General features: G+C 59.2%; 1 protein-coding gene across 4 annotated transcripts in view; it reads right to left on the bottom strand.

The window, feature by feature from the left end:
- Positions 1–2,055: 2,055 nt before the first annotated feature.
- Positions 2,056–18,164, bottom strand: part of TXNRD2 (thioredoxin reductase 2) — a 48,969-nt gene continuing 32,860 nt past the window's right edge. For all 4 annotated transcript variants that reach the window (XM_045815197.2, XM_045815195.2, XM_045815198.2 and 1 more), the window contains exons 12-18: positions 11,060–11,196; positions 7,818–7,913; positions 7,432–7,524; positions 5,785–5,856; positions 5,510–5,607; positions 3,531–3,740; positions 2,056–2,334 (exon numbers count right to left, since the gene is read on the bottom strand). In XM_045815197.2, coding sequence (XP_045671153.2) covers positions 3,611–3,740; positions 5,510–5,607; positions 5,785–5,856; positions 7,432–7,524; positions 7,818–7,913; positions 11,060–11,196 — 626 coding nt within the window. In that variant the 3' untranslated portion in view covers positions 2,056–2,334; positions 3,531–3,610. The remainder of the gene's footprint in view (positions 2,335–3,530; positions 3,741–5,509; positions 5,608–5,784; positions 5,857–7,431; positions 7,525–7,817; positions 7,914–11,059; positions 11,197–18,164) is intronic.

Below are 18,164 nucleotides of genomic sequence, written 5' to 3'. Positions count from 1 at the left end.
CGAAACCTGGAGCCACAGCAGAAGTGTGCAGGACATCGCCGGGTAATTACAGGTTGCACGGAACAATCTGAGGAATTAAAATCATATTTTCATTGCACCATAAAAACATGCAAAGGTGGCGGGAAGGCAGCCCTGGAGCCAGGTGGAGAGCACCTGGCCTGTGCTGCTCTGGTCCCTCCCTGAGTTCTGTGGGAGGAGGCGGACAGAGCAGGGCTGGGCCCAGGGAGGGGGCCTTGGGCCACACAGCCAGTCTGGACCCGGGTGGTCCCAGGGACAGGCGGAACAGAAATCACTATGGCCCAACACATCTGCCGTGCTCCCCACACTCTTACTCAGACTGGAGACCCCAGTGCATGAGCTGCGTGAGTGCTGGGCAGGGGACCCTGGGCTGTCATCCCTGGGCCCCACCAGAGCCGTGGGGGTATTTGGGACATCCTGGGTGCTGAACCACACGGCCAGGCAGGCATATGCTGACGAAGCATACGGCCCCGAAGGTGGCCCAGGGGAGGACCGTTGCCAGTGCCGGGCCTTCTGTGGCTGGCCATTGCTGGGAATGCCCACTGACTGTGCACTGGGCCAGGCCTCTGGCCAGTTTACCAGGAAGGTGTGAGCGCCATGCAGGGGGAGTCGGCGGGCCTGATGCAGGGCTGTGGAGCCTCAGGGCCACACAGGCAGCATCCCCCAAGGGCTGCCCCAAGTCCCCGCGTGATTGGACAGTGAGGCTGGTGGGGCCCAGCACCGTGGACCCTTCTTTCTCTCCGAGGGGAAGGCACAAGCTGGGCGAACCGGCCAGACACGGCGTGGAGAGAGTGGTCCTTACAGACTCAGCAGACGTGCCGGAGCAAGGTCTGTCCTGGGGGAAGGGGTGCACGGAGGAAACCACTGGTGGGGGCTCGGGGGGTTACAGGGTCATGGACATGGGGCTGGCACTCTGGCTGACCAGTGCGGTGGGTGGGGAGGTGGAAAGTCCTCGCCCCAGAGACCGCCTGGTGTGTGCTGAGAGTTCCCACACAGGCTGCATCATTTCCACCATGACAAAAAGCAACAGAGCCATCTCAAGTTCCTCGTTTGCCCCATGGCAGGGGCCCAGCCCAGCTCCAGGGGGCCCCTCCTGCCACCCCCAGCAGCTCAGCTGCATTAGCTGACCTCTGCAGACCTCGCCCTTTGCCTCCAAGGCAGGGGAACACCTCACCCCCAGCAGAGAGGGGAGCCCTCCCTGCTCCTTCCAAGGCGGGGGCGTGCCGCCAACCGTGCGTTAAATGGGACACGGCTGATCTCGCGCTGCACTTGTCAAGAGGGCGCTGGCCCAGCCCTGCACTCGGCATCTTAATTGGGCGTCTGAGAGCTCCTGCGCTTGCTTCACACCAAGCAAGCAAGTGTCTGAGGCTCCCGTGGGCCCATTAGGTGCAAAGACATTCCTTTGTTCGCTGACAAGCAGGGTCCCATCCAGGGCTCCCGGGCGGGCAGACTAAGTGATGTTTTCTTAAGGAAGACACGAGATTAACCACCGCTAAAGCCCCAGCACAATGCAGGGCCCTGCCCGTCACTGTCAGCGCTGTCTCTCTGCAGTGACTGACAGGGGCGCTCCCTTGGCCCCTCAAGCCTCGGTGTGCAGGATTACCCTGAACGCAGCAGACAAGCTGGCTGGGCGGGCCGCAGTGGAAATGTAATGAGGCACCTGATGTTCAGGGGACGGAGAGCCTCCAACACCCCTGCCAAGTCCTGTCACTGGGCCACACCGCTGGCAGGTGGCTCTGGAACAAAGCCAGTGGCTTCCCACCCCTCCTGAGCGCCCGCCCTGCTGTGAGGCGCAGACAGACCCGGCAGAGGGTCCTGGGAGGGGCGGCTCTGCTCCCCGTGCCTGGGAGAGAGGGTCAGGGTCTTCCGAGGTGTGGCTGCGGGGTCGTGGGGCATACTGACAGCTTGAGAGCAGCTCCCTGACAACCGTGAGGGGAGGGGGAATGGACTGTGTGTGACAGGCTCGGTGGCCAGGCCCCACCCCGACCTGGGCCATCCCGGGGGGCGCCTTGGGGACAGCACAGGCAGGGGCACACGTCAGGAAAACACCCTCTTTATTTACACTCCAGAAACGCCAGGGGGGGCTCGGAGGTGGACAGCCCACAGGGTGGGTTTCTGCGCACATCGTCATCTTCTGGCATCAGGGGCCTGGCGGGGCTGGCTCAGGCAGGAGGGGGTGAGAGGTGCAGGGGCTGACGACCCCTGGAGCCATCCCTGCAGGGCACGCAGGCAGTCTGTCCAGAGGCCGCCCATGCTGGCTAGTTCAGGGGCTGTCCAGACAGGGGTGAGGCTTGCCTGGGCTCAGTCTCCAGCATCCTATAAGAATGGGGGGTCAGCAGGGGTAGTCACGCCATCCCTGTATTTGCCTGGCCATGTCCCCTGTGCCCACACGCAAGGATTCTCTGGGGACAGATGAGAAACGTGCCCCAGAGAGAGCCCCCGCCCTCACCAGATTGATGCATCACAGGGAACGCTATACTATTAAAAATATTTTGCAAGGATGTACTGTATGGTAACTAACATAATATAACAAAAAAATAAAAAAAAATTTTTGAAATGACAAAAATTTACCGCAGGCTCTTAACAAAACAGCTCTGTTAGGTACAATATTCTGATAAGAGTTTCCCGAGGATGCCCTCTGTCTGTCCATATCAAGGGCAGCTTTGATTGGGGGGCTGCAGTAGAGCAAGTGCCCAGGGTGCCCCCAAGAGAAGCCCCAGGCCTGTGCCCAAATCCATGGGACCCTCACCTGCCATTCAGCCCCTCAGGCCTGCTTGAGGGCACCCTGTGGGGTGCTCACTGCTCTGTCTACCGGCTACTTCAGCCCTCAGGACCCCAACCCCAGGAGGGGCTGACAGCCACAGGGGACACTCCAGGCTGGGCCGCTGAAGCTTGGAGAACGCTCTCACAGGGCCAGCTGTATAGGCCCTGACCACATGCAACCTTCTGGCAGGAGTCAGGGAGGCACTCCCTAGTTTCCTCATCCTCGGAAGAGGGCTGCGATGAACAGACCCCTAGGCTTCCGCCTGCCACCCGCCCAGCCTGACTCTGCAAAGCTCTAACAGAAGCAGATGTGTGGGCGGCCGCCGTGCTCAAGGCACCGTCTCCACCTTCTGGGCGACAGAGAAACGAGCCAGCGCTGCTCTACATGGAGCGACGCCGGAGAGCGAGGCCTGCTCCTCCCACCCAGCAGCCCACTGAGCTCAGCCAGGGGGTGCTTTCCACACCCGGTGTCCCCCCGCCCACCCCAGACAGGCCACCACGGTGGGAGCCCAGCCTCAAGACATTTCCTGCATCTGGGGAGCCGTGGCAGCCAGGCCAGTGTCTGGGGGTGCCCTGTAGGGGGGCCCCTCACATGGCCTCCTTCTCAGCCCTATGTCTTCAGTCCCTGCAGCCTGGGCACAGGGCTCCCATGTCTGGGGGGCACGGCAGGTGTGGCCTCCCGTGTACCTGGAGAGAGCTGTTCACTGTGGCACCCTACCCCCGACCACGGTTCCGCCCCAGCTATGTACCTGGATCTGAGCCTCCGAAGAAGCCGGCCGTGGGCGGCTGCAGGAGTGCCGCGTGCCCCTGGCCTGGCAGGGATGGCTGCTTACCCTCAGCAGCCCGTCACAGTGGGGTCCAGGCCCGAGCGCTTGGAGATACGCAGCTTGGCCACCTCCTCGGCGCAGGTGGGGTGGATGCCCACCGTCCGCATCACCTGCGCGTAGGAGGCCCCACACCTGCACACCGGGGGGGGGGGGGGAGGGGGATTCAGGCGATGAGTCAGCGCAGGGTGGCATGTCCACATCATCCCGTCCCTCGGAAGATGGCACACGGGGAGGGCCTGGGAAGTCAGATTCCTCACTGCTCCCCAGCCCTCGCCCCTACCCCTCTCTTCTCCACCCAGCAGCCAGGAACACCTGGCAACGCTTCTGCTGGACCCGTCCCACATGACTCCCAATGCCAAACAGCCCCACCGCAGGCCCACCTCCTACCTACCCGCGCCCCTCACTTGCTCCGTCCTGGCTTCCCACTGCTCCCAGCCCCCCAGGTGCAGGCCCACCTTGGCCCACGGCTTTGGCTGCTCCTTCTGTGGGCCTGCTCCCTCTCCCTACCTGCCCCAGCAGGACCGAGCCCACGTCGATTACTGCAGCCTGCCCCCTCGCAGCCCCCTGCCTGGTCCTGCTTCCCGTGCTCTTCTGCTCAGCACCCAGCACTTTGGCCACACACGCCCCCTGCCCCTGCAGCAGCAGCCACCCACAGGGCACAGGTCACCTCCTCAGAGGCACAGTGAGCGAGGACCCCCCCATGGGGCACTTCCACGGTCCGCAGACAAGGCTCCAACCCACAGCCCTTCTTCCATCTGTGCACATGTGGCCGACTGGGTGTGAGTTCCCGAAATGAACAAGAGTGTGTGTTTCAAGTTGTGGGCAGAAGGCCCCCAGAGGGAGGGTCCAGTTCACCCCCTCCTCCTGACTGTGTCTCACTCAACATGGGTCTCCTCACTCCACTGATTGGCTCAAACCTGCAGCGTCTCCACTATGCGGATGCTGGAAATGATCAGACCAGACTGGCCAGTATCAAACCTTTTAACCCTCGCTGACCAAAATGGTTTCCTGGTGTTTTAATTACATTAAAAATTCCGAACGAGGCACAGCAACATTCTTCTATTTATTTTAATTTTCTTTACCTGTGAATTGCCCATTCATGTTCTCTACCCTTCTATTGGCTCTGTCCTATAATTATTATTGTTACCTGCCAGGAAGCCTGGGGTGCCCCCGGGGCATCTGCACTAGTCCCTCACAGATCCCGTCAGTCTTCCTGGTATGGGCCCTGCCCCTCGAGCTCCCGCCCTGTCCTCAGACTTCCTTCCTCCACCAACATCTGAGACTGGAGTTTGGCCACAGCACCAAGCCCCAAGCACATATGGGGCTCTGGGCGGCCCGTGCAGCCCTTCTCTGCTCCCTCAGCCCCACTTCACCTTCCATCTTCCTGCCTCTGACCGCCGCACACCCCACTGCCCCAGACAACCCACCCCCAACCAGAGCCTCCATCAGCAAAGGCTCCAGGCAAGCCGGGGGACCCGGGACCCCACAAAGCACCGCCTGTGCCCAAGACCCAGCTTTGGAAAACACATGCCGGCCCTGAGGCAGCTCTTGCAGACCTTGCTCGTGACTGCCTGGGTTCGGGCCCAGCCCTGCTCATTCTAAGTAGAGAAGACCCAGACTGTGACCCGGCCCCGGTGGCCAGGGACATGGGCCTCTCCCCTTGCTCCCCAGGTGGCCTGGCCACGGACTGATGCGGTATGGCTGGCTTAAGAGCATCTGGCTGGAGAGGAAAGCTGCCTCTCACTTGAGGGGAGTTGCCATGTCTGACGAGGAGCTCTGCTGAACACACGCACAGTGCTACGAAGAGCGACACCACGGCAGCCGACCACGCTGCAGTGCCACCAACTCCCAGAGCCACACAGGCCGAGCTGCGCGCAACGCTGACTTTCCTCTGCACTTACTTGATCCCCAGAGCAAATCCTTGAGTGACTTCGCCTGCATTGGGGCCGAGGAAGTGCAGGCCCAGTACCAGCTGTGGGGGCTTCTGCAGGCACACCATCTGCAAGCCACATTGTCACAGTCAGCCTGGCAGGAGAGGGGGCCCCGCGGCCGCACGGCAGCCCGGGGTGGGGGGGTGCGGGTGGTTGCAGGGAGCTTTCCCGCCCTTGGGTGCCAGCTCTTTCCCTGCCTCTCACCTCCTGGCGTGGCCCAGCCCTGGGCCCACGTGGACACTTACCTTTATGTAACACTGGGACGCGTCCCGTTCAGCCACCGTGAACTCCAGTGGTTTATAATACGCATGATAAACCTAAGTGACAAGATACCGATTCTTGGAGTCAGCAGCCTCATGGGCTGCAGGGATGGGGTGGGGACCCAGAACTGCCCACTTGGCCTCCAGGTTGTGGTCTGGGTAAGGACATGGCTGAGCTGGCCATGACTAGCACCCCTCTCTCTCCCACACAAAGCCAGCCTGTGGCTGGAGCCACAGTCCGCAGGACAGAACATCTCCCACCCAGGCCCAAAGCCCCACGGACCACAGCGGCAGAGTAGACACCAGACTGGGTAAAGTGCAGCCCACTGTGTCTTGTCACAGAGCCCAAGGCTCAGCCCCCAGGAGTCCACACCAGCTGGATGCTGTGGAGTGGATGGGGTGACTGCGGGCAGTGGCAGGGGGTGCCCGGCCCACCCAGTGGCTATGTGGCCTCCCAAGGGTACCCTGGTGCTGGCTGGGCCCTCATTTGAGGAAGGAGGGGGAGGCAGGCATGGGGAGGCCCCTGGCCCACACTGGAGCTGTCGGCCAAAGGCTTTCAGCACCCAAGAAGGGCTCGACAGCGTGTTCGGGGCTGCGGCTGAGTAAAAAATGAGTGGGGCCCTCACATGTGCTGCACAGCCATTATTAATTAATGGAACTTCAGAGAATATTGTTCTAACTAAGACAGAATTGAAAAGAAAACAAACAAAGGGTATTTGGCCATTCAACATCGTGAAACATAAAACAACATTATAGAATGCCACGAACATGTGTCCCCATGTACTTGTGATGAATCAAACAAAAATAGCAAATAAAGTGCTGGGGGGAAGGCTGGCCTGTCAGGCCTGGCCCGTTGATGGAGGGGACCGGGGCGCTGGGGCAAGGGGCAAGCCCTGGAACCCAGTGACTCATTCCCAGAGGGCACGAGGCCCGTGCTGGTGGCCACACGGGGTCTGGTTTCTCCTGGTCTGTGTGCAGGCTGCTGTAGTAGCAAGATGAAGCCATGCTGGAGGTGTCCAGCGTCCACAAGCCTGGCAGCTTTCACAGCTTCCCCCGACCTGCCCCGGGCCACCCGGGGTACCCTCAGGGGCCATCCCAGGGCCACGGCAGGCCAGTGGAGCACACTCAAGAGGAGCCTTCCTCTGGGTAAGTACCTAAGTCTGGGCTGTTGGGGGCCTGTGAGGGCTGGACAGATCAAGGATCAGAAACAGAGGCAGGGGTGGCAGGGAGGTGGGGGTACCTGAGGGCCAGGCACGGCTGGGCTGTGGCAGGGCTTTGGGGGGTGGGGTGGGGTGGGGAGCAGAAGCCGATGGCAGGAGAAGGTTGGAGGGTAGGAGAAGCCTTTCCAGGTGGAGGAAGACACGTGTCCCTGTGAGGGGCCACACCCCAAAGGTATCCTGGTTTCTGCGGCTGTCCTCCAGCACTCCTGTCCCACGTGTCCCTTCATGCCGTATCTCGGCCATCACTCTGGGCCCCCTGCCCCCCCTGCCAAACTGCAGGCCCTGGGAAGCAGGGACACCAATGCTGCCACTCGCCCGCCAGGCCTCTGTCGGGGAGGGGCTGCCGTCAGGGCGTGAGGGCCACCCAGGCATTCTGTCCTGGCATCCCTCTGCCCTCGGGGCCCTGACTTACCTCCACATGCTCCTCTCCGTGGCGAGCCACGGCCTCCTCTTCCGACAGCCCCACACAGCCATACTCCAGCGGGGTGAAGACTGTGGTGGGGACCTGGAAAGCAGGTCCCAAGTGAGGTACACCCCTGGGGACCCAACACTGAACATCCCCACACTGGGGCCCAGAGAACAACAAGTGCAGGCCAGGTCCCCGCACGTGCTGGCTGGCAGGCTGCGACAGGAGGTGGGGGGCACCCTCCCTGGTTCCGGGGCCACACCCACAAAGCTAAACGTCACTCGCGTGCAGGTGCACACACACAGAGGTGTGCATGCACACCGCCATGCCCTCGCAGGAGCTTAGCTGCCTCCAGGCTGGACTCAGCGTGCAGAAGGGCAGAGGGTACTCACGTTGTCGTAATCCATCACGTCTGACGACCGACCGCACAGCCGCTGCGCCAGGAGCTTTCCTGCCATTATAGCCGTGGGCGTCAGCTCGGGCCGCCCCTGAGGCACGGAAGGAGCCCGGGGTTACTTCAAAACATCTGGGGGAGGCTGTGCAGGACCCCTGCCACCGCCCATGCCTCCCTAGTGAGGCTTCTCCCTGTCCGAACCCTCCAAAGGCTGTCTGTCTCCGGGCGCCAGGGCCCTGGGCAGATGTCCCGGTTCTTGCCTCCCCCTGTCCTACTCCGGGGAGATACCTGTGGTTACGGCCCCCTTCCCTGGAAGAAGAGCTGAGCTGCCAGGGAGCCCAGCCACGCCACCCACACTCGCTTGTGGCTTCCCTCCGAACCCCTTCTTCAGGTTGGTGACCTTGGAGAGCTGCCCTCATGACAGCTCGAAGGAGATCCTGCTCCTATTCAATCGGCCGCATTAGCCAGGATTCGGACTAAAACGGGCCCTGGAAGCATTTCATGTGCTCCTGACATGCAGCTTGGCTCGCACGTCACAGTCCATTACAAATCCCAAATCCAATGCCGTGCTGCCGGAGGCCCCTCCGTCCCAGGGTGTGTCCCGCTCCAGGAGCCGGGGGTGCCACAGCCCCCAGTGTTCCTGCACGCGTCGGCCTGGGACCGGCTGCCAATCACCTCAGCGGCAGCAGGAAATGCAGATGTTGTTTGACATTCCAGAAATGAATAGAGATCCGCAGAGATAAACTCGTGAGAGCAGCCCGTGCATTCCACCGGACCTGACTAACTGCGGAAACGTCCGTGCGGACCGCACACAATACGTCACCAGACAATGGCCGGCCCGCCCGCCCGCCGGACTCTTCCCCACCTCACGCCGGACCACTGGGGTGTTAACTCTTTGGATCGCCCAGAATTCCCTTTTCAACTGAGTGGATTTAATACTTCAATACATATTGCCTTTGTGTGTACTCTTTCTGGCAACACAGTCTGAAATACCACGGGGTCCAGCACGTTGGCATGAGCCCTGCTGCAGATGGCTCTCCACCTCGCTCAGCCCCTGGGGCGCGCAGAAAGCCTGGTGTGATATGTGCGGCACCGTCTCCCAGCACTGCGAGTGTTATCTTGGGGCACAGCGCAGAGGATGAACACAGAAGGGGCCACCAGAGAGTGCCACATCCCCACCGCCAGAGATCACAGGAGCAACAGCACTGCCCGGTCTAGCGGGCATGTGAAGTCACTCACTTCCGTCCACGCCAGCAGGTCAACTAGATGATCAGAGCGGACTTGGTGGGAGAAGGGGCCAGAGCTTTGACCACACGCTCCAGCAGCTGTGCCCGTGGTCCTGCCTCCATTTGCTGGTCTGCTCCCCATGCACCATTTCATGAGCCTGGGTTCGTGGGCAGCCTGAGGGACTCAAGTGGCAGCCCCTTGGCTCACATGTCAGCACTGACCACAGCTAGTGGATGACCCCTCTGCTACACGGGCACAGCAGGAGCCATGTTGTCCTAGCAGGAGAGGTCTGTATGGAGTCAAGTGTCTGCAGGACAGACCTGTGCCAGATGGGTAGGCTGGCTCCTCAGGAACAAAGGAAAGGCCCAGCCTTGCACGGCCTCCTGCCCTGGTCCATCTCTATGAGTATGCCAAGCTCTCCGGAAGACCCACCCATCATGAGCTATAGCAGAGGCTGAGGGAGGGATGGTCCTGTAGCATTGGGGACAATTGCCACCTGTACCCCCTCAGCTATGGGATGCCCCACCCAGGGACCCACTTGCCATAGATACTGGTTCTCCCTCCCCGCAGGCATTTCCCAAAGTGGGTTCTGGGGTGTGCATGGGCAGGGCAGTGCTTGCACCCTTGGGTAGGCATGAGCCCCCTCGCTGAGCTCGCCTGGGCCCCAAGCTCTCTCTGCTCCTCCCTCAGGTCCCCCTGACCACCGCACTAAGCATCTTCTGACATCGACCTCAAACAGTTCACTCATTCTCTTGTCATCTGTGACCCCGACCAGAATGTCACCACGAGGGCTAAGACTTTTGTCTGTTCCTGGAGTGGCCACAGCACCCAGGAAAGTGGCTGGTGCCAGAACACGTCATGGCGGGTTTAACAGCATCCCCCAAATTCATGTCTGCCTGGAACCTCAGAATGGGACCTTGTTTGGAAATGAGGCTCTTTGCAGATATAATTAAGGAAAAAATTGAGATCATTTAGGGTTGGTCACTTAGGGAGGGCCCTAAATCCAGTGAGGGTGCTGAGAAGAGAGAAACAAGGAGACACACACACACATGCGTGCACGCGACGACGGGCAAAGTGCTGCAGTTCTAAGTCTGGACTGCCTGACGGATGAGGACGTGTCCTCCCCTAGAGGCTTTGGAGGGAGCACAGCCCTGCCCACACAGACTTCTGGCCTCCAGAACGTGAGAGAATACATTTCTGCCGATCTAAGCCACCCAGCTTCTGGTGATTTGTAATGGCAGCCCCAGGAAACTAATGTGTCGATGACGCTGGCAGGACTGGCCACCAAGAGGCCTGCTGGGGCCTAAGGGGCCTGCTGTATCTCTCAGCCTCCTCTGGCCATGGCCCCTCCTGAGCCACCTTCCTTGGGCCAGGCTGCACATGCACAGGACCGGCCAACTGCTCCTGAGGCTTTGGGAATGTGGGGGTCCCACGACTGACCAGCCATGAAGGGGCCATGAAGAGGGGAGGGGCGCTGACCAGATGCTTCCCAGGCCGGGGCAAGGCTTCCGCCAGGGACTCGCAAGGGCAGGCCTGGTGAGTGGGGCTCTGTCCCCGTCTGACAGCCCAGTCAGGGAGAGTACTGACCCGTCCACAGATCAGAGGGTAAACTGAGGCGAGGAGGTCAGGCCCAGTGCTGCAGGGCCAGGATAGCTCCAAGGCTCTGCCCAGCAGCAACATTTCTAGGGCTCTGTACTTCCAGCCCACCTTGGGGAAGTCAAGGCTCATGTGTGCAAGCAGATGTCTCTTCCTCAGAGCTGACACATGGGGAGGTTCACAAGAGGAATTTGCTGATGGTGCTTTTAGTTTTTAAGCCTTCCCGGCTCCCCCACCCCCCATACAAAGGAGGAACATTCGAGCAAGCAGAGGCTGGTGCCCAATCCTTCCTAGAACTTGAGTCTAACAGTACTTGGGGTTTGGCCCAGAGCCTCTGTGAGCCTCGTTAGGTCCCCGAGGCCCCAGCCGGGGTGGGGGGAAGGGGTGGTGAGGCCAGGTGGCAGGTGCAGGCCGTACCTCTGCTACGTCTCCGATGGCATAAATGTGGGGGACGGAGGTGGTTTCCTGAGCATCGACCAGGATCTTCTGACTGTTGGGGTTGGTGTTTACTCCAGCCTTCTCCAAATTCAGACTTCGGGTTTCTGGAATTCGACCTGAAGGAAATAAAGAGCAAGGCTGAAAGACCTTCAGCAGTTCCGACTGAGATTCCTTGGTTTATTCAGAACACCTCTCAGCATGCCCACTTGGAATTGGTAAGACATGAAGCACAACAGCGTTGAGGGGCTCCCGGCCTTCTGTGGCCTCACACACCCACACCCACATCTATGCACAACGCACGCACGCTACACCCCCACACCTTCATTTGCACAAAGAATCAACAAGAAGATGAAGCAGAATGAGGAGGAACAGAGAGGAAGAGAAGGGGTGGAGGAAGCAGAGATGGGGACAAGACTTCTCTAAATACATCCTGTGATACAACTTTGGTTTTTTAATCATATACATAGTTTATATATTCAAACAACAAAAAATAAAAATGGAAAAAAAAAAGTCCCCGTAATTTGTAAATAACCTGACACAAGTGGGCCTAATTGGATATGCAGTTGATAACCCAGCACATACAAAGATAATTCGCTGGGGAGACTACAGCAACCCATATTTCCACTGTAAAATCCTAAAACGATTATATCCTAACAATAAAGATCTCAAGTGCCATTCAAAGAAGACAGTTAAAACCCCGTAAAGTCACATTTGAACTGGAAATTCATTCTTTTTTTTTCAATACAAAGTTCCTATGGCTCTGACCACAGAAAAAGTCTAGAAGCAGCGACAACCCAAGAGTATGTGCGCCCATCCCTGGACAGTGATCTCAACCCTTCCCTGCTGCAGGGGCCAGGCTCTGGGGCGCCAGCCCACTCAGCGCGTGACCAAAGGTCACCGCAGCCACAGCTGCAGACACAACACGACAGGGCCTTGCAGCCTCCTAAGGCATCAGGCCCTGAGGGGAAGGTGTGGAGTATACACACCCTGGGCCATGGCTCCTGTTGTGCCAAGCATTTTCCCCTGGGGCCAGGGTGCACGTGTGTCCCAGTGTCTGTGGAGCACGCCTCTGGGCCCCAAGTGAGCGGACAGCCTCCTGAGTCCCCACTTGGCCCTTCCTGGGGTAGGGTACCCTCCCTCCCACTCTCTGCATGACCCCGCCAACCCCCACCCTACAGGGTGCTCTTCCTGCCCGCTTACACTCAGGATGGCGCTTCGCGGTGGAGTTACGCACCTATCCTGCCACCAGATTGGGTCCGTGTGAATAGGCTGTGGCCTCGCGTCCCCAGAATTGGGCAGCAGGACATCCTCCAGAGCAGGGAGCAAGAACACACGGACTTACGCCCTGCGCAGGGTCTCAGGGCAGGCCCCACGAACCCTCTCTGGCAGCCAGCACAAGTGCTGAGCAAGTGGGCACCTTGGGCACTCCACAAGCCAAGCCCTTAGCTCCTCTCTCGTGTGCCTGTGGCAGGCACCTGGCCAGCATACATCCCCAACTTTGAGACCCCTAGAGCCGAGAATTGAGATGGACAGAAAGGCAGAGCCCAAACCACACACCATACCCATCCTTGGGTGCAGTCATTTTGGCTAATCCCGACGAGCAACTCTTGGGTGCCAAGGCCGGCAGGGGCAGGGGATGGCGGCAGCAGCCTCCCTGCCAGGCTTCACATGCCTACAGCCCTGGGCCTTGTCACAGCTGAGCTGCCAGCAGAGGTCCCTTTCTCCCCTAACTCAATGTGGCCTCACTAACCCAGGGGTGGCGAAGGCAGCTCTTCCTGCTGGGCCCTGGGAGGGCAGTGGCAGCCCCTCGGGGCTCCCGGTATGCCCTGAAGGCAAAGATGAACAGTTTCAAAGGCACAGTTCCCACAGCTCGGGGTGACTCAGATACACAAGAGGTCGAGTGGTGGGTGGTGCCAGGCTGAACATCTGGAAGACCAAGTCCTGTGAAAGGGAAACCTTAAGTCTCCAGCTGCTCTCCCAGAGTGGGAAGTCAAAACACAGAGACTCAACTAAGCCGTGCTTCTCAAGTTCATGGGGAGCCGGCTCCGGCCTCTTCACTCTGCTTGGCCGCAGGAATCAGGTGCTGGGCGGGCTGACACCCGTCACCCAGCATACCAGACACCAGTGATGCGACGTGAGGCTCTGGAGGTCCCTGCCTTCTGACGGCACCAACACCAGCTCTGGTAACGTGAATGGAGATGTATGAGCTTGCAGAGCGCAACACGTGACGCTGGCCAGTGTCCTGCCTGGACGAGGCAGCGTGGCGGCCCGGGCCTGATTCCCAAGTAGGGGATCCAGCTGACTCCTGGGAGCTCTTGTGCACCTAGGAAGGGACTGGAATGTGCTGTGCCTCGGCAAGGATGGAGCTGGGCCCAGGAGGCAGGCCTGGTGGGGGTCTGCTGGGGGAGCTGAGGATCCCTGCAGGCGGGGGACTCATAGCTGAGTCCTCAGGCTCCTTCCCAGACTCCCGGTTCTGGGGAGCAGGGCACACAGCAGCTTGCCAGGCCCACGACCTCCTGGCGATCGCTCCAGGCTGAGGCCGGAGCGTCCAAGGACAAAGCTGGCTGCCCGCAGACCACTCTGCTCTGACGCTGGCCACACTGCACTCCTGCCCGGCTGGTCCTGGGAGGCCAGGAGTGTTTCCTTGTGCCTCATGGTAACCACGGTAACCACACTCCTCTTAGATGTCAGTCTAACCACATCCAAGGTCTCAAAGAATATAAAGATAAATTTAAAAGGAGTAACAGCAGTGGGGGTAGACAGAAAGAATATGCCCCACTTGTGGAAGGCACTCCGTCGAAGCTTTTGGAATGAATAGTGAAGGGAGAGGCTGCACCAGTCAGAGACAGCCCTAAAAGGGCAGCCATGGGAGCATCGGGTTTTGGAAGCTGTGCTGACAGGGCCTGTGTGGGGGAGGCCTGAGGTTGGGGGGCCCAGCTCCACCCAGGCACCCCATTCTGTGGAGCCATGCCCCAGGGCTATGGTAAGGTGCCGCCAGCTCCATGGGGCCACAGCCAGGATGCAGGCCTCACTGAGCAGACGACCTGGAGGAGGGAGACACATACCCCATGACCTTCGAACTTCTGTTCCCTTGGGCTCAGAGCAGAGTCATGTCTCCCCATAGGTGCTGGGGGCCCAGTCGGAGGGTGTGGGGCCCCCACTCAGCTCAGGCCTGGAGCCCCCGAGGAAGGCAGAGCGTGGGTGCTCGGGTGGGGACCCAGTGGTCAGCCATGCAAGCAGGGCAGCTCTGGCCGCATGGACAATGCCTAGTCCAGGTCAGACTTACATGGCCAGAAGCAAGACTCAGGCAACATGCAAAGTCTTCTCCCTCACCATTTTCCTCTTATGCAAAAACAAAGGTAGGACTCATCAGGCGATTCGGGGGAAGACGGGCACCTCCATGGCAGCCCCCCCCCCCATGTGTATCACCCTGTATGTCGCACACGGTGCTTTCCCACACCCCCAGCAGGCCATTCGCTCCATGCCCTGCAGGACCTCTTGCTCCCTGGGGCCTCGGGTCCTTGGCACCCAGCTCAAATTTGCCAAGTGCTGCTGAATGGTTCTCTGGATTGGCTCCCACATCTCTGCTCCCTGGACATCGCTGGGCTGGGGATGGCAGTCTGTCCATATGTCGGTTTAGTTCCTTGGGACGGTCCTCAGAGGAAGGCCGGCTGCCTGGACGGACAGCTCCTTCTTGGGCTTGCTCCTTCCCTCCGGCCGATGTTTTAATTTCCGCTTCTTTGACTGCCAATACATTTACCAGTAAAACTAAGGACTTCGGGCCATGTATTTAGTAGCTGTATCTCCTGTTGTGAACTGCGCATTCCTTGCCTTTTTTCACTCATTTATACATATCTCCATGACTCAATTGCCTTCTAAGAGCTTCTCACATGATCCGCGAATGACACTCCATCATATTTACTGCAAACAACAAGGGCGTTAAGATTCTAGATGCAAACACGTTCTCACTTCCTCCTCAGAGGCAGCGTCCAAATAAATGTGTGGATGGGCCTTTGGAGCTGCCTGCCTCACCAGGCTCAGCCTCGTCCGCTGGCCTGAGTCCCTCTAAGGGATCATGTGACCCCTGGTGCACCGAGGTAAGACAGTTCCCCCCTCCCCGTGCCGAGCATCCAGGACACCCCGGGGCCCTGACGTGGTGCAAGAAGCTGCATTCAGCCTGAGAGCTCCCGGTGCAGCTGGACCAGGCCAGCCCTCCCCTTGCGGCACTGGAGTCCCACCAGCTGGTGCTACTGGCCGGGGGAGGCGGCCCGGCCACCATGCTCACCCAGCCAGCTGGAGAAGGCTGGAGAAGGCTGCAGGTCACAAACTCCCCAGAGGGTGGCTTTGGTCATTCCTACCTGCTCAGCTGGGCCCAGGGCCACAGACAAGTGGACACATGCAGTTTCCCGGGCCTCTTTCTCGCCATTACAGGAAAACGGGCATTCCCTCCAATTTCACGCCTGCCTGGAGCACACGTTCTGATGAGTGAAGGGCAATCCGTGTAATGAGGTAAGATTTAAGTGGCAGCAGGAGTATGACGGGGTGAATGAGGGGCTCTGATCAGACGGACGCAGAGAGAATGTAAAGGAAGCAGCCTAAAGCTCAGCGCCAGGATGGGGGTCCGGGAGGCAGGACCAGCAGCTTCGCACAGGTTCATGGAGGGCCTGCCCTGGGCACCCCTCCTGGGGGGCACATGCATGGCCCCCCAGAGCCAGCCACACCCCCTAGGCTGGCTGCGGGACACCCTGGACCAGACACAGAAGGCAGAACTCATGCCTTCGGCACCTCTAGTCAGATCCCTTTGAGGCCTACCTTTTAAAAAATTTATTATGTGTCTCTTGTCACCTTTGAGACTTTAGGGAAAAGGATAACAACAGCAAAGGGGTCCTTTTATTTTCTCGGATGGCCCCATCTACAAGAGCCCCAGAACCCCAGCCACAACCTTAAGCCCCCCAAGAGCAGGGCTGGGGACCCGTCCTGCTGCCCTGGAGCCCAGGCAGGGCTTAATACTTGCTGAATGAGTAAGTGAGCCTTAGCATGACCTGAGGACCTTAGCATGACCTGAGGCTGGCGCCTTACTGTGACCACCAGCACCTGCCACGGCCCCCCAGGTCAACCCAATGACACCTCTCACCGCTGTCCCCTCCTGCCCTGCCCCGGAAACACATGGGCCTTTCCTATTCAAGCCTGTGAGCAGCACTGACAACACATAAAATAAGCTCACATGGGCTCCTAAACCCCCACAGCCAGCCCTGGAACTGGGTGGAGCCTCCAGCCCAAGCCCAGCTGCAGCCTGGTCCACGGGAACCCCCAGGAAGGAACATGTTCCCTGGCAGGTGGTAATTATTGCTATAACAATTACAAATGTCAATATAACCTTCCTGCTGGTTGACTGCTCCCAGTAGCACTTGTAAAATTTAGATAGTGTAAATTAATGCATAAAAACGACACCCATTTATCTTTAAAAGCAATTTCACCAAGTCCTTCTTTTTCTTCTTCTTCTTTTTTTTTTTTTTTAAAGCAACTGGTTTCTACCATGTTATAACCATAAATATTGAATTTGACTTGGTAACAAGATTGGGAGTGTGAAGGTAGGCTGGCCTGGGTCTGACGGCTGTGGGTCAAGGTGACCCTGGCCACCGACAGGAGCCAGCTCGCAGGCCTGGTACCGCTCTTGGCCCGTGGCGGTGCAGGGCATCCCAAGCAGAGGGCAGAGGACCAGTCAGTGAACACAAGGTGCTGCTTTCCCGCTGCCCTTGCCCGGCCTCTGCAATGAGCTGGCGCCACGGTGAGCCAGAGAGGAGCTAATGAGAGCCACTGAGTGGACGGTGCTGGTTCATGAGCCATGGTGCACCATCTGGGGCCACACAGTGTGGTGGGGAAGGCCGTGGTCTCAGGCCCAGCCACTTCCCTCGGCCTGTGGGAGGTGCCTACAGGAAGAGCTCCATGAACGTCTTCTTTCCCTCCAAGAAAACACACTGCATACACAGATTTGAGTCTCTCTTCACATTGCTAGTTACAAACTTGATGTTTATACTGAAATAAGCAGGTGTTAGAATAGGAGAGGCTCACGAACAGAGCAGTGCTTCCCTTCAGGCCTGGACAGCAGAGAAAGGTGGGCCTTAGTGAGCCGGGGAGTCTGCATGTGGGACCCGTCACAGGTAGTTAGGTCACTACGAAGTCCCCCCTGGGGAGAATACGGCCACACTCAGTTTCCTACAGCCACAGCAAGACACAGGCCCAAAGAACAGGCCCGGTGGCCTTGGACTGGGCTTCTCTCAACAAGGTCGCACCCACGCTCCGCCTGCCAGCCCCTCTCCAGCAGCCCAGCGCCAGCCATGGAGAGCCTGGGCTCCTGTCACAGCTGTCGGGAGGCACTGGGGCCTGGCCTGCTCCATCCTTCTTGCTGGACTCAGAGACCCCCACCCATGAATTCCCAGCCTCAGGGGCTCACTTCTGTTTTGCCTCCAGCTCCCAGTGCTGCTGCCCGGCACTTGGCGGGGGCAGGGGGGGTGGATAATCCACAAGCACTTGAAGGGGGGTGTCTATGGCACGGAGAAGCCATCAGCTGAATGTAGCTGAGCAAGGCGGCCTCCTGTAAACCGGAGCCAGCAGTCCCTGCAGTAGAGGGGGAGCCCCAGGCTGCAGCCCACCCAGGGCAGACGCACTGCACTCCCTGGGCACTGTGGGCCCCATCTCTCTCCATGGGTGCCACCTCCTCCCTGTCTGTGGTCCATGGGCACGCTCTGTGTAGGTGGGCTGTGCCTGGAGTGGGGTCCTCAATATGGTGGTCGGATTAGATGCCGGAAAGCCGGGGGGGGGGGCACCTGGGTGGCTCAGTCGCTTGAGCATCCGACTCCTGATTTCAGCTCGGGTTTGATCTCAGGGTCGTGGGACCAAGCCCCGCGTCGGGTTCTGTGCTCAGCGTGGAGTTGGCTTGTCCCTCTCCCTCTGCTCTTCCCACCACCACCACCACCCCCGTGCTCTCTCTCACAAATATATACATAAAAATTTTTTTAAAAAAAGAGGAAGTTGGAAAGCTGGGCCCGCAGTGCCTACTGGCTCTCTTTATATCATTTTAGAG

Source organism: Ursus americanus, chromosome 30 (assembly GCF_024610735.1).
Source record: "Ursus americanus isolate L20-20 chromosome 30, mUrsAme1.1.p, whole genome shotgun sequence".
Taxonomy (NCBI): domain Eukaryota; kingdom Metazoa; phylum Chordata; class Mammalia; order Carnivora; family Ursidae; genus Ursus; species Ursus americanus.
Note: the sequence above shows the minus strand (reverse complement) of the source record. Positions and strands in the feature narration are given on the sequence as shown.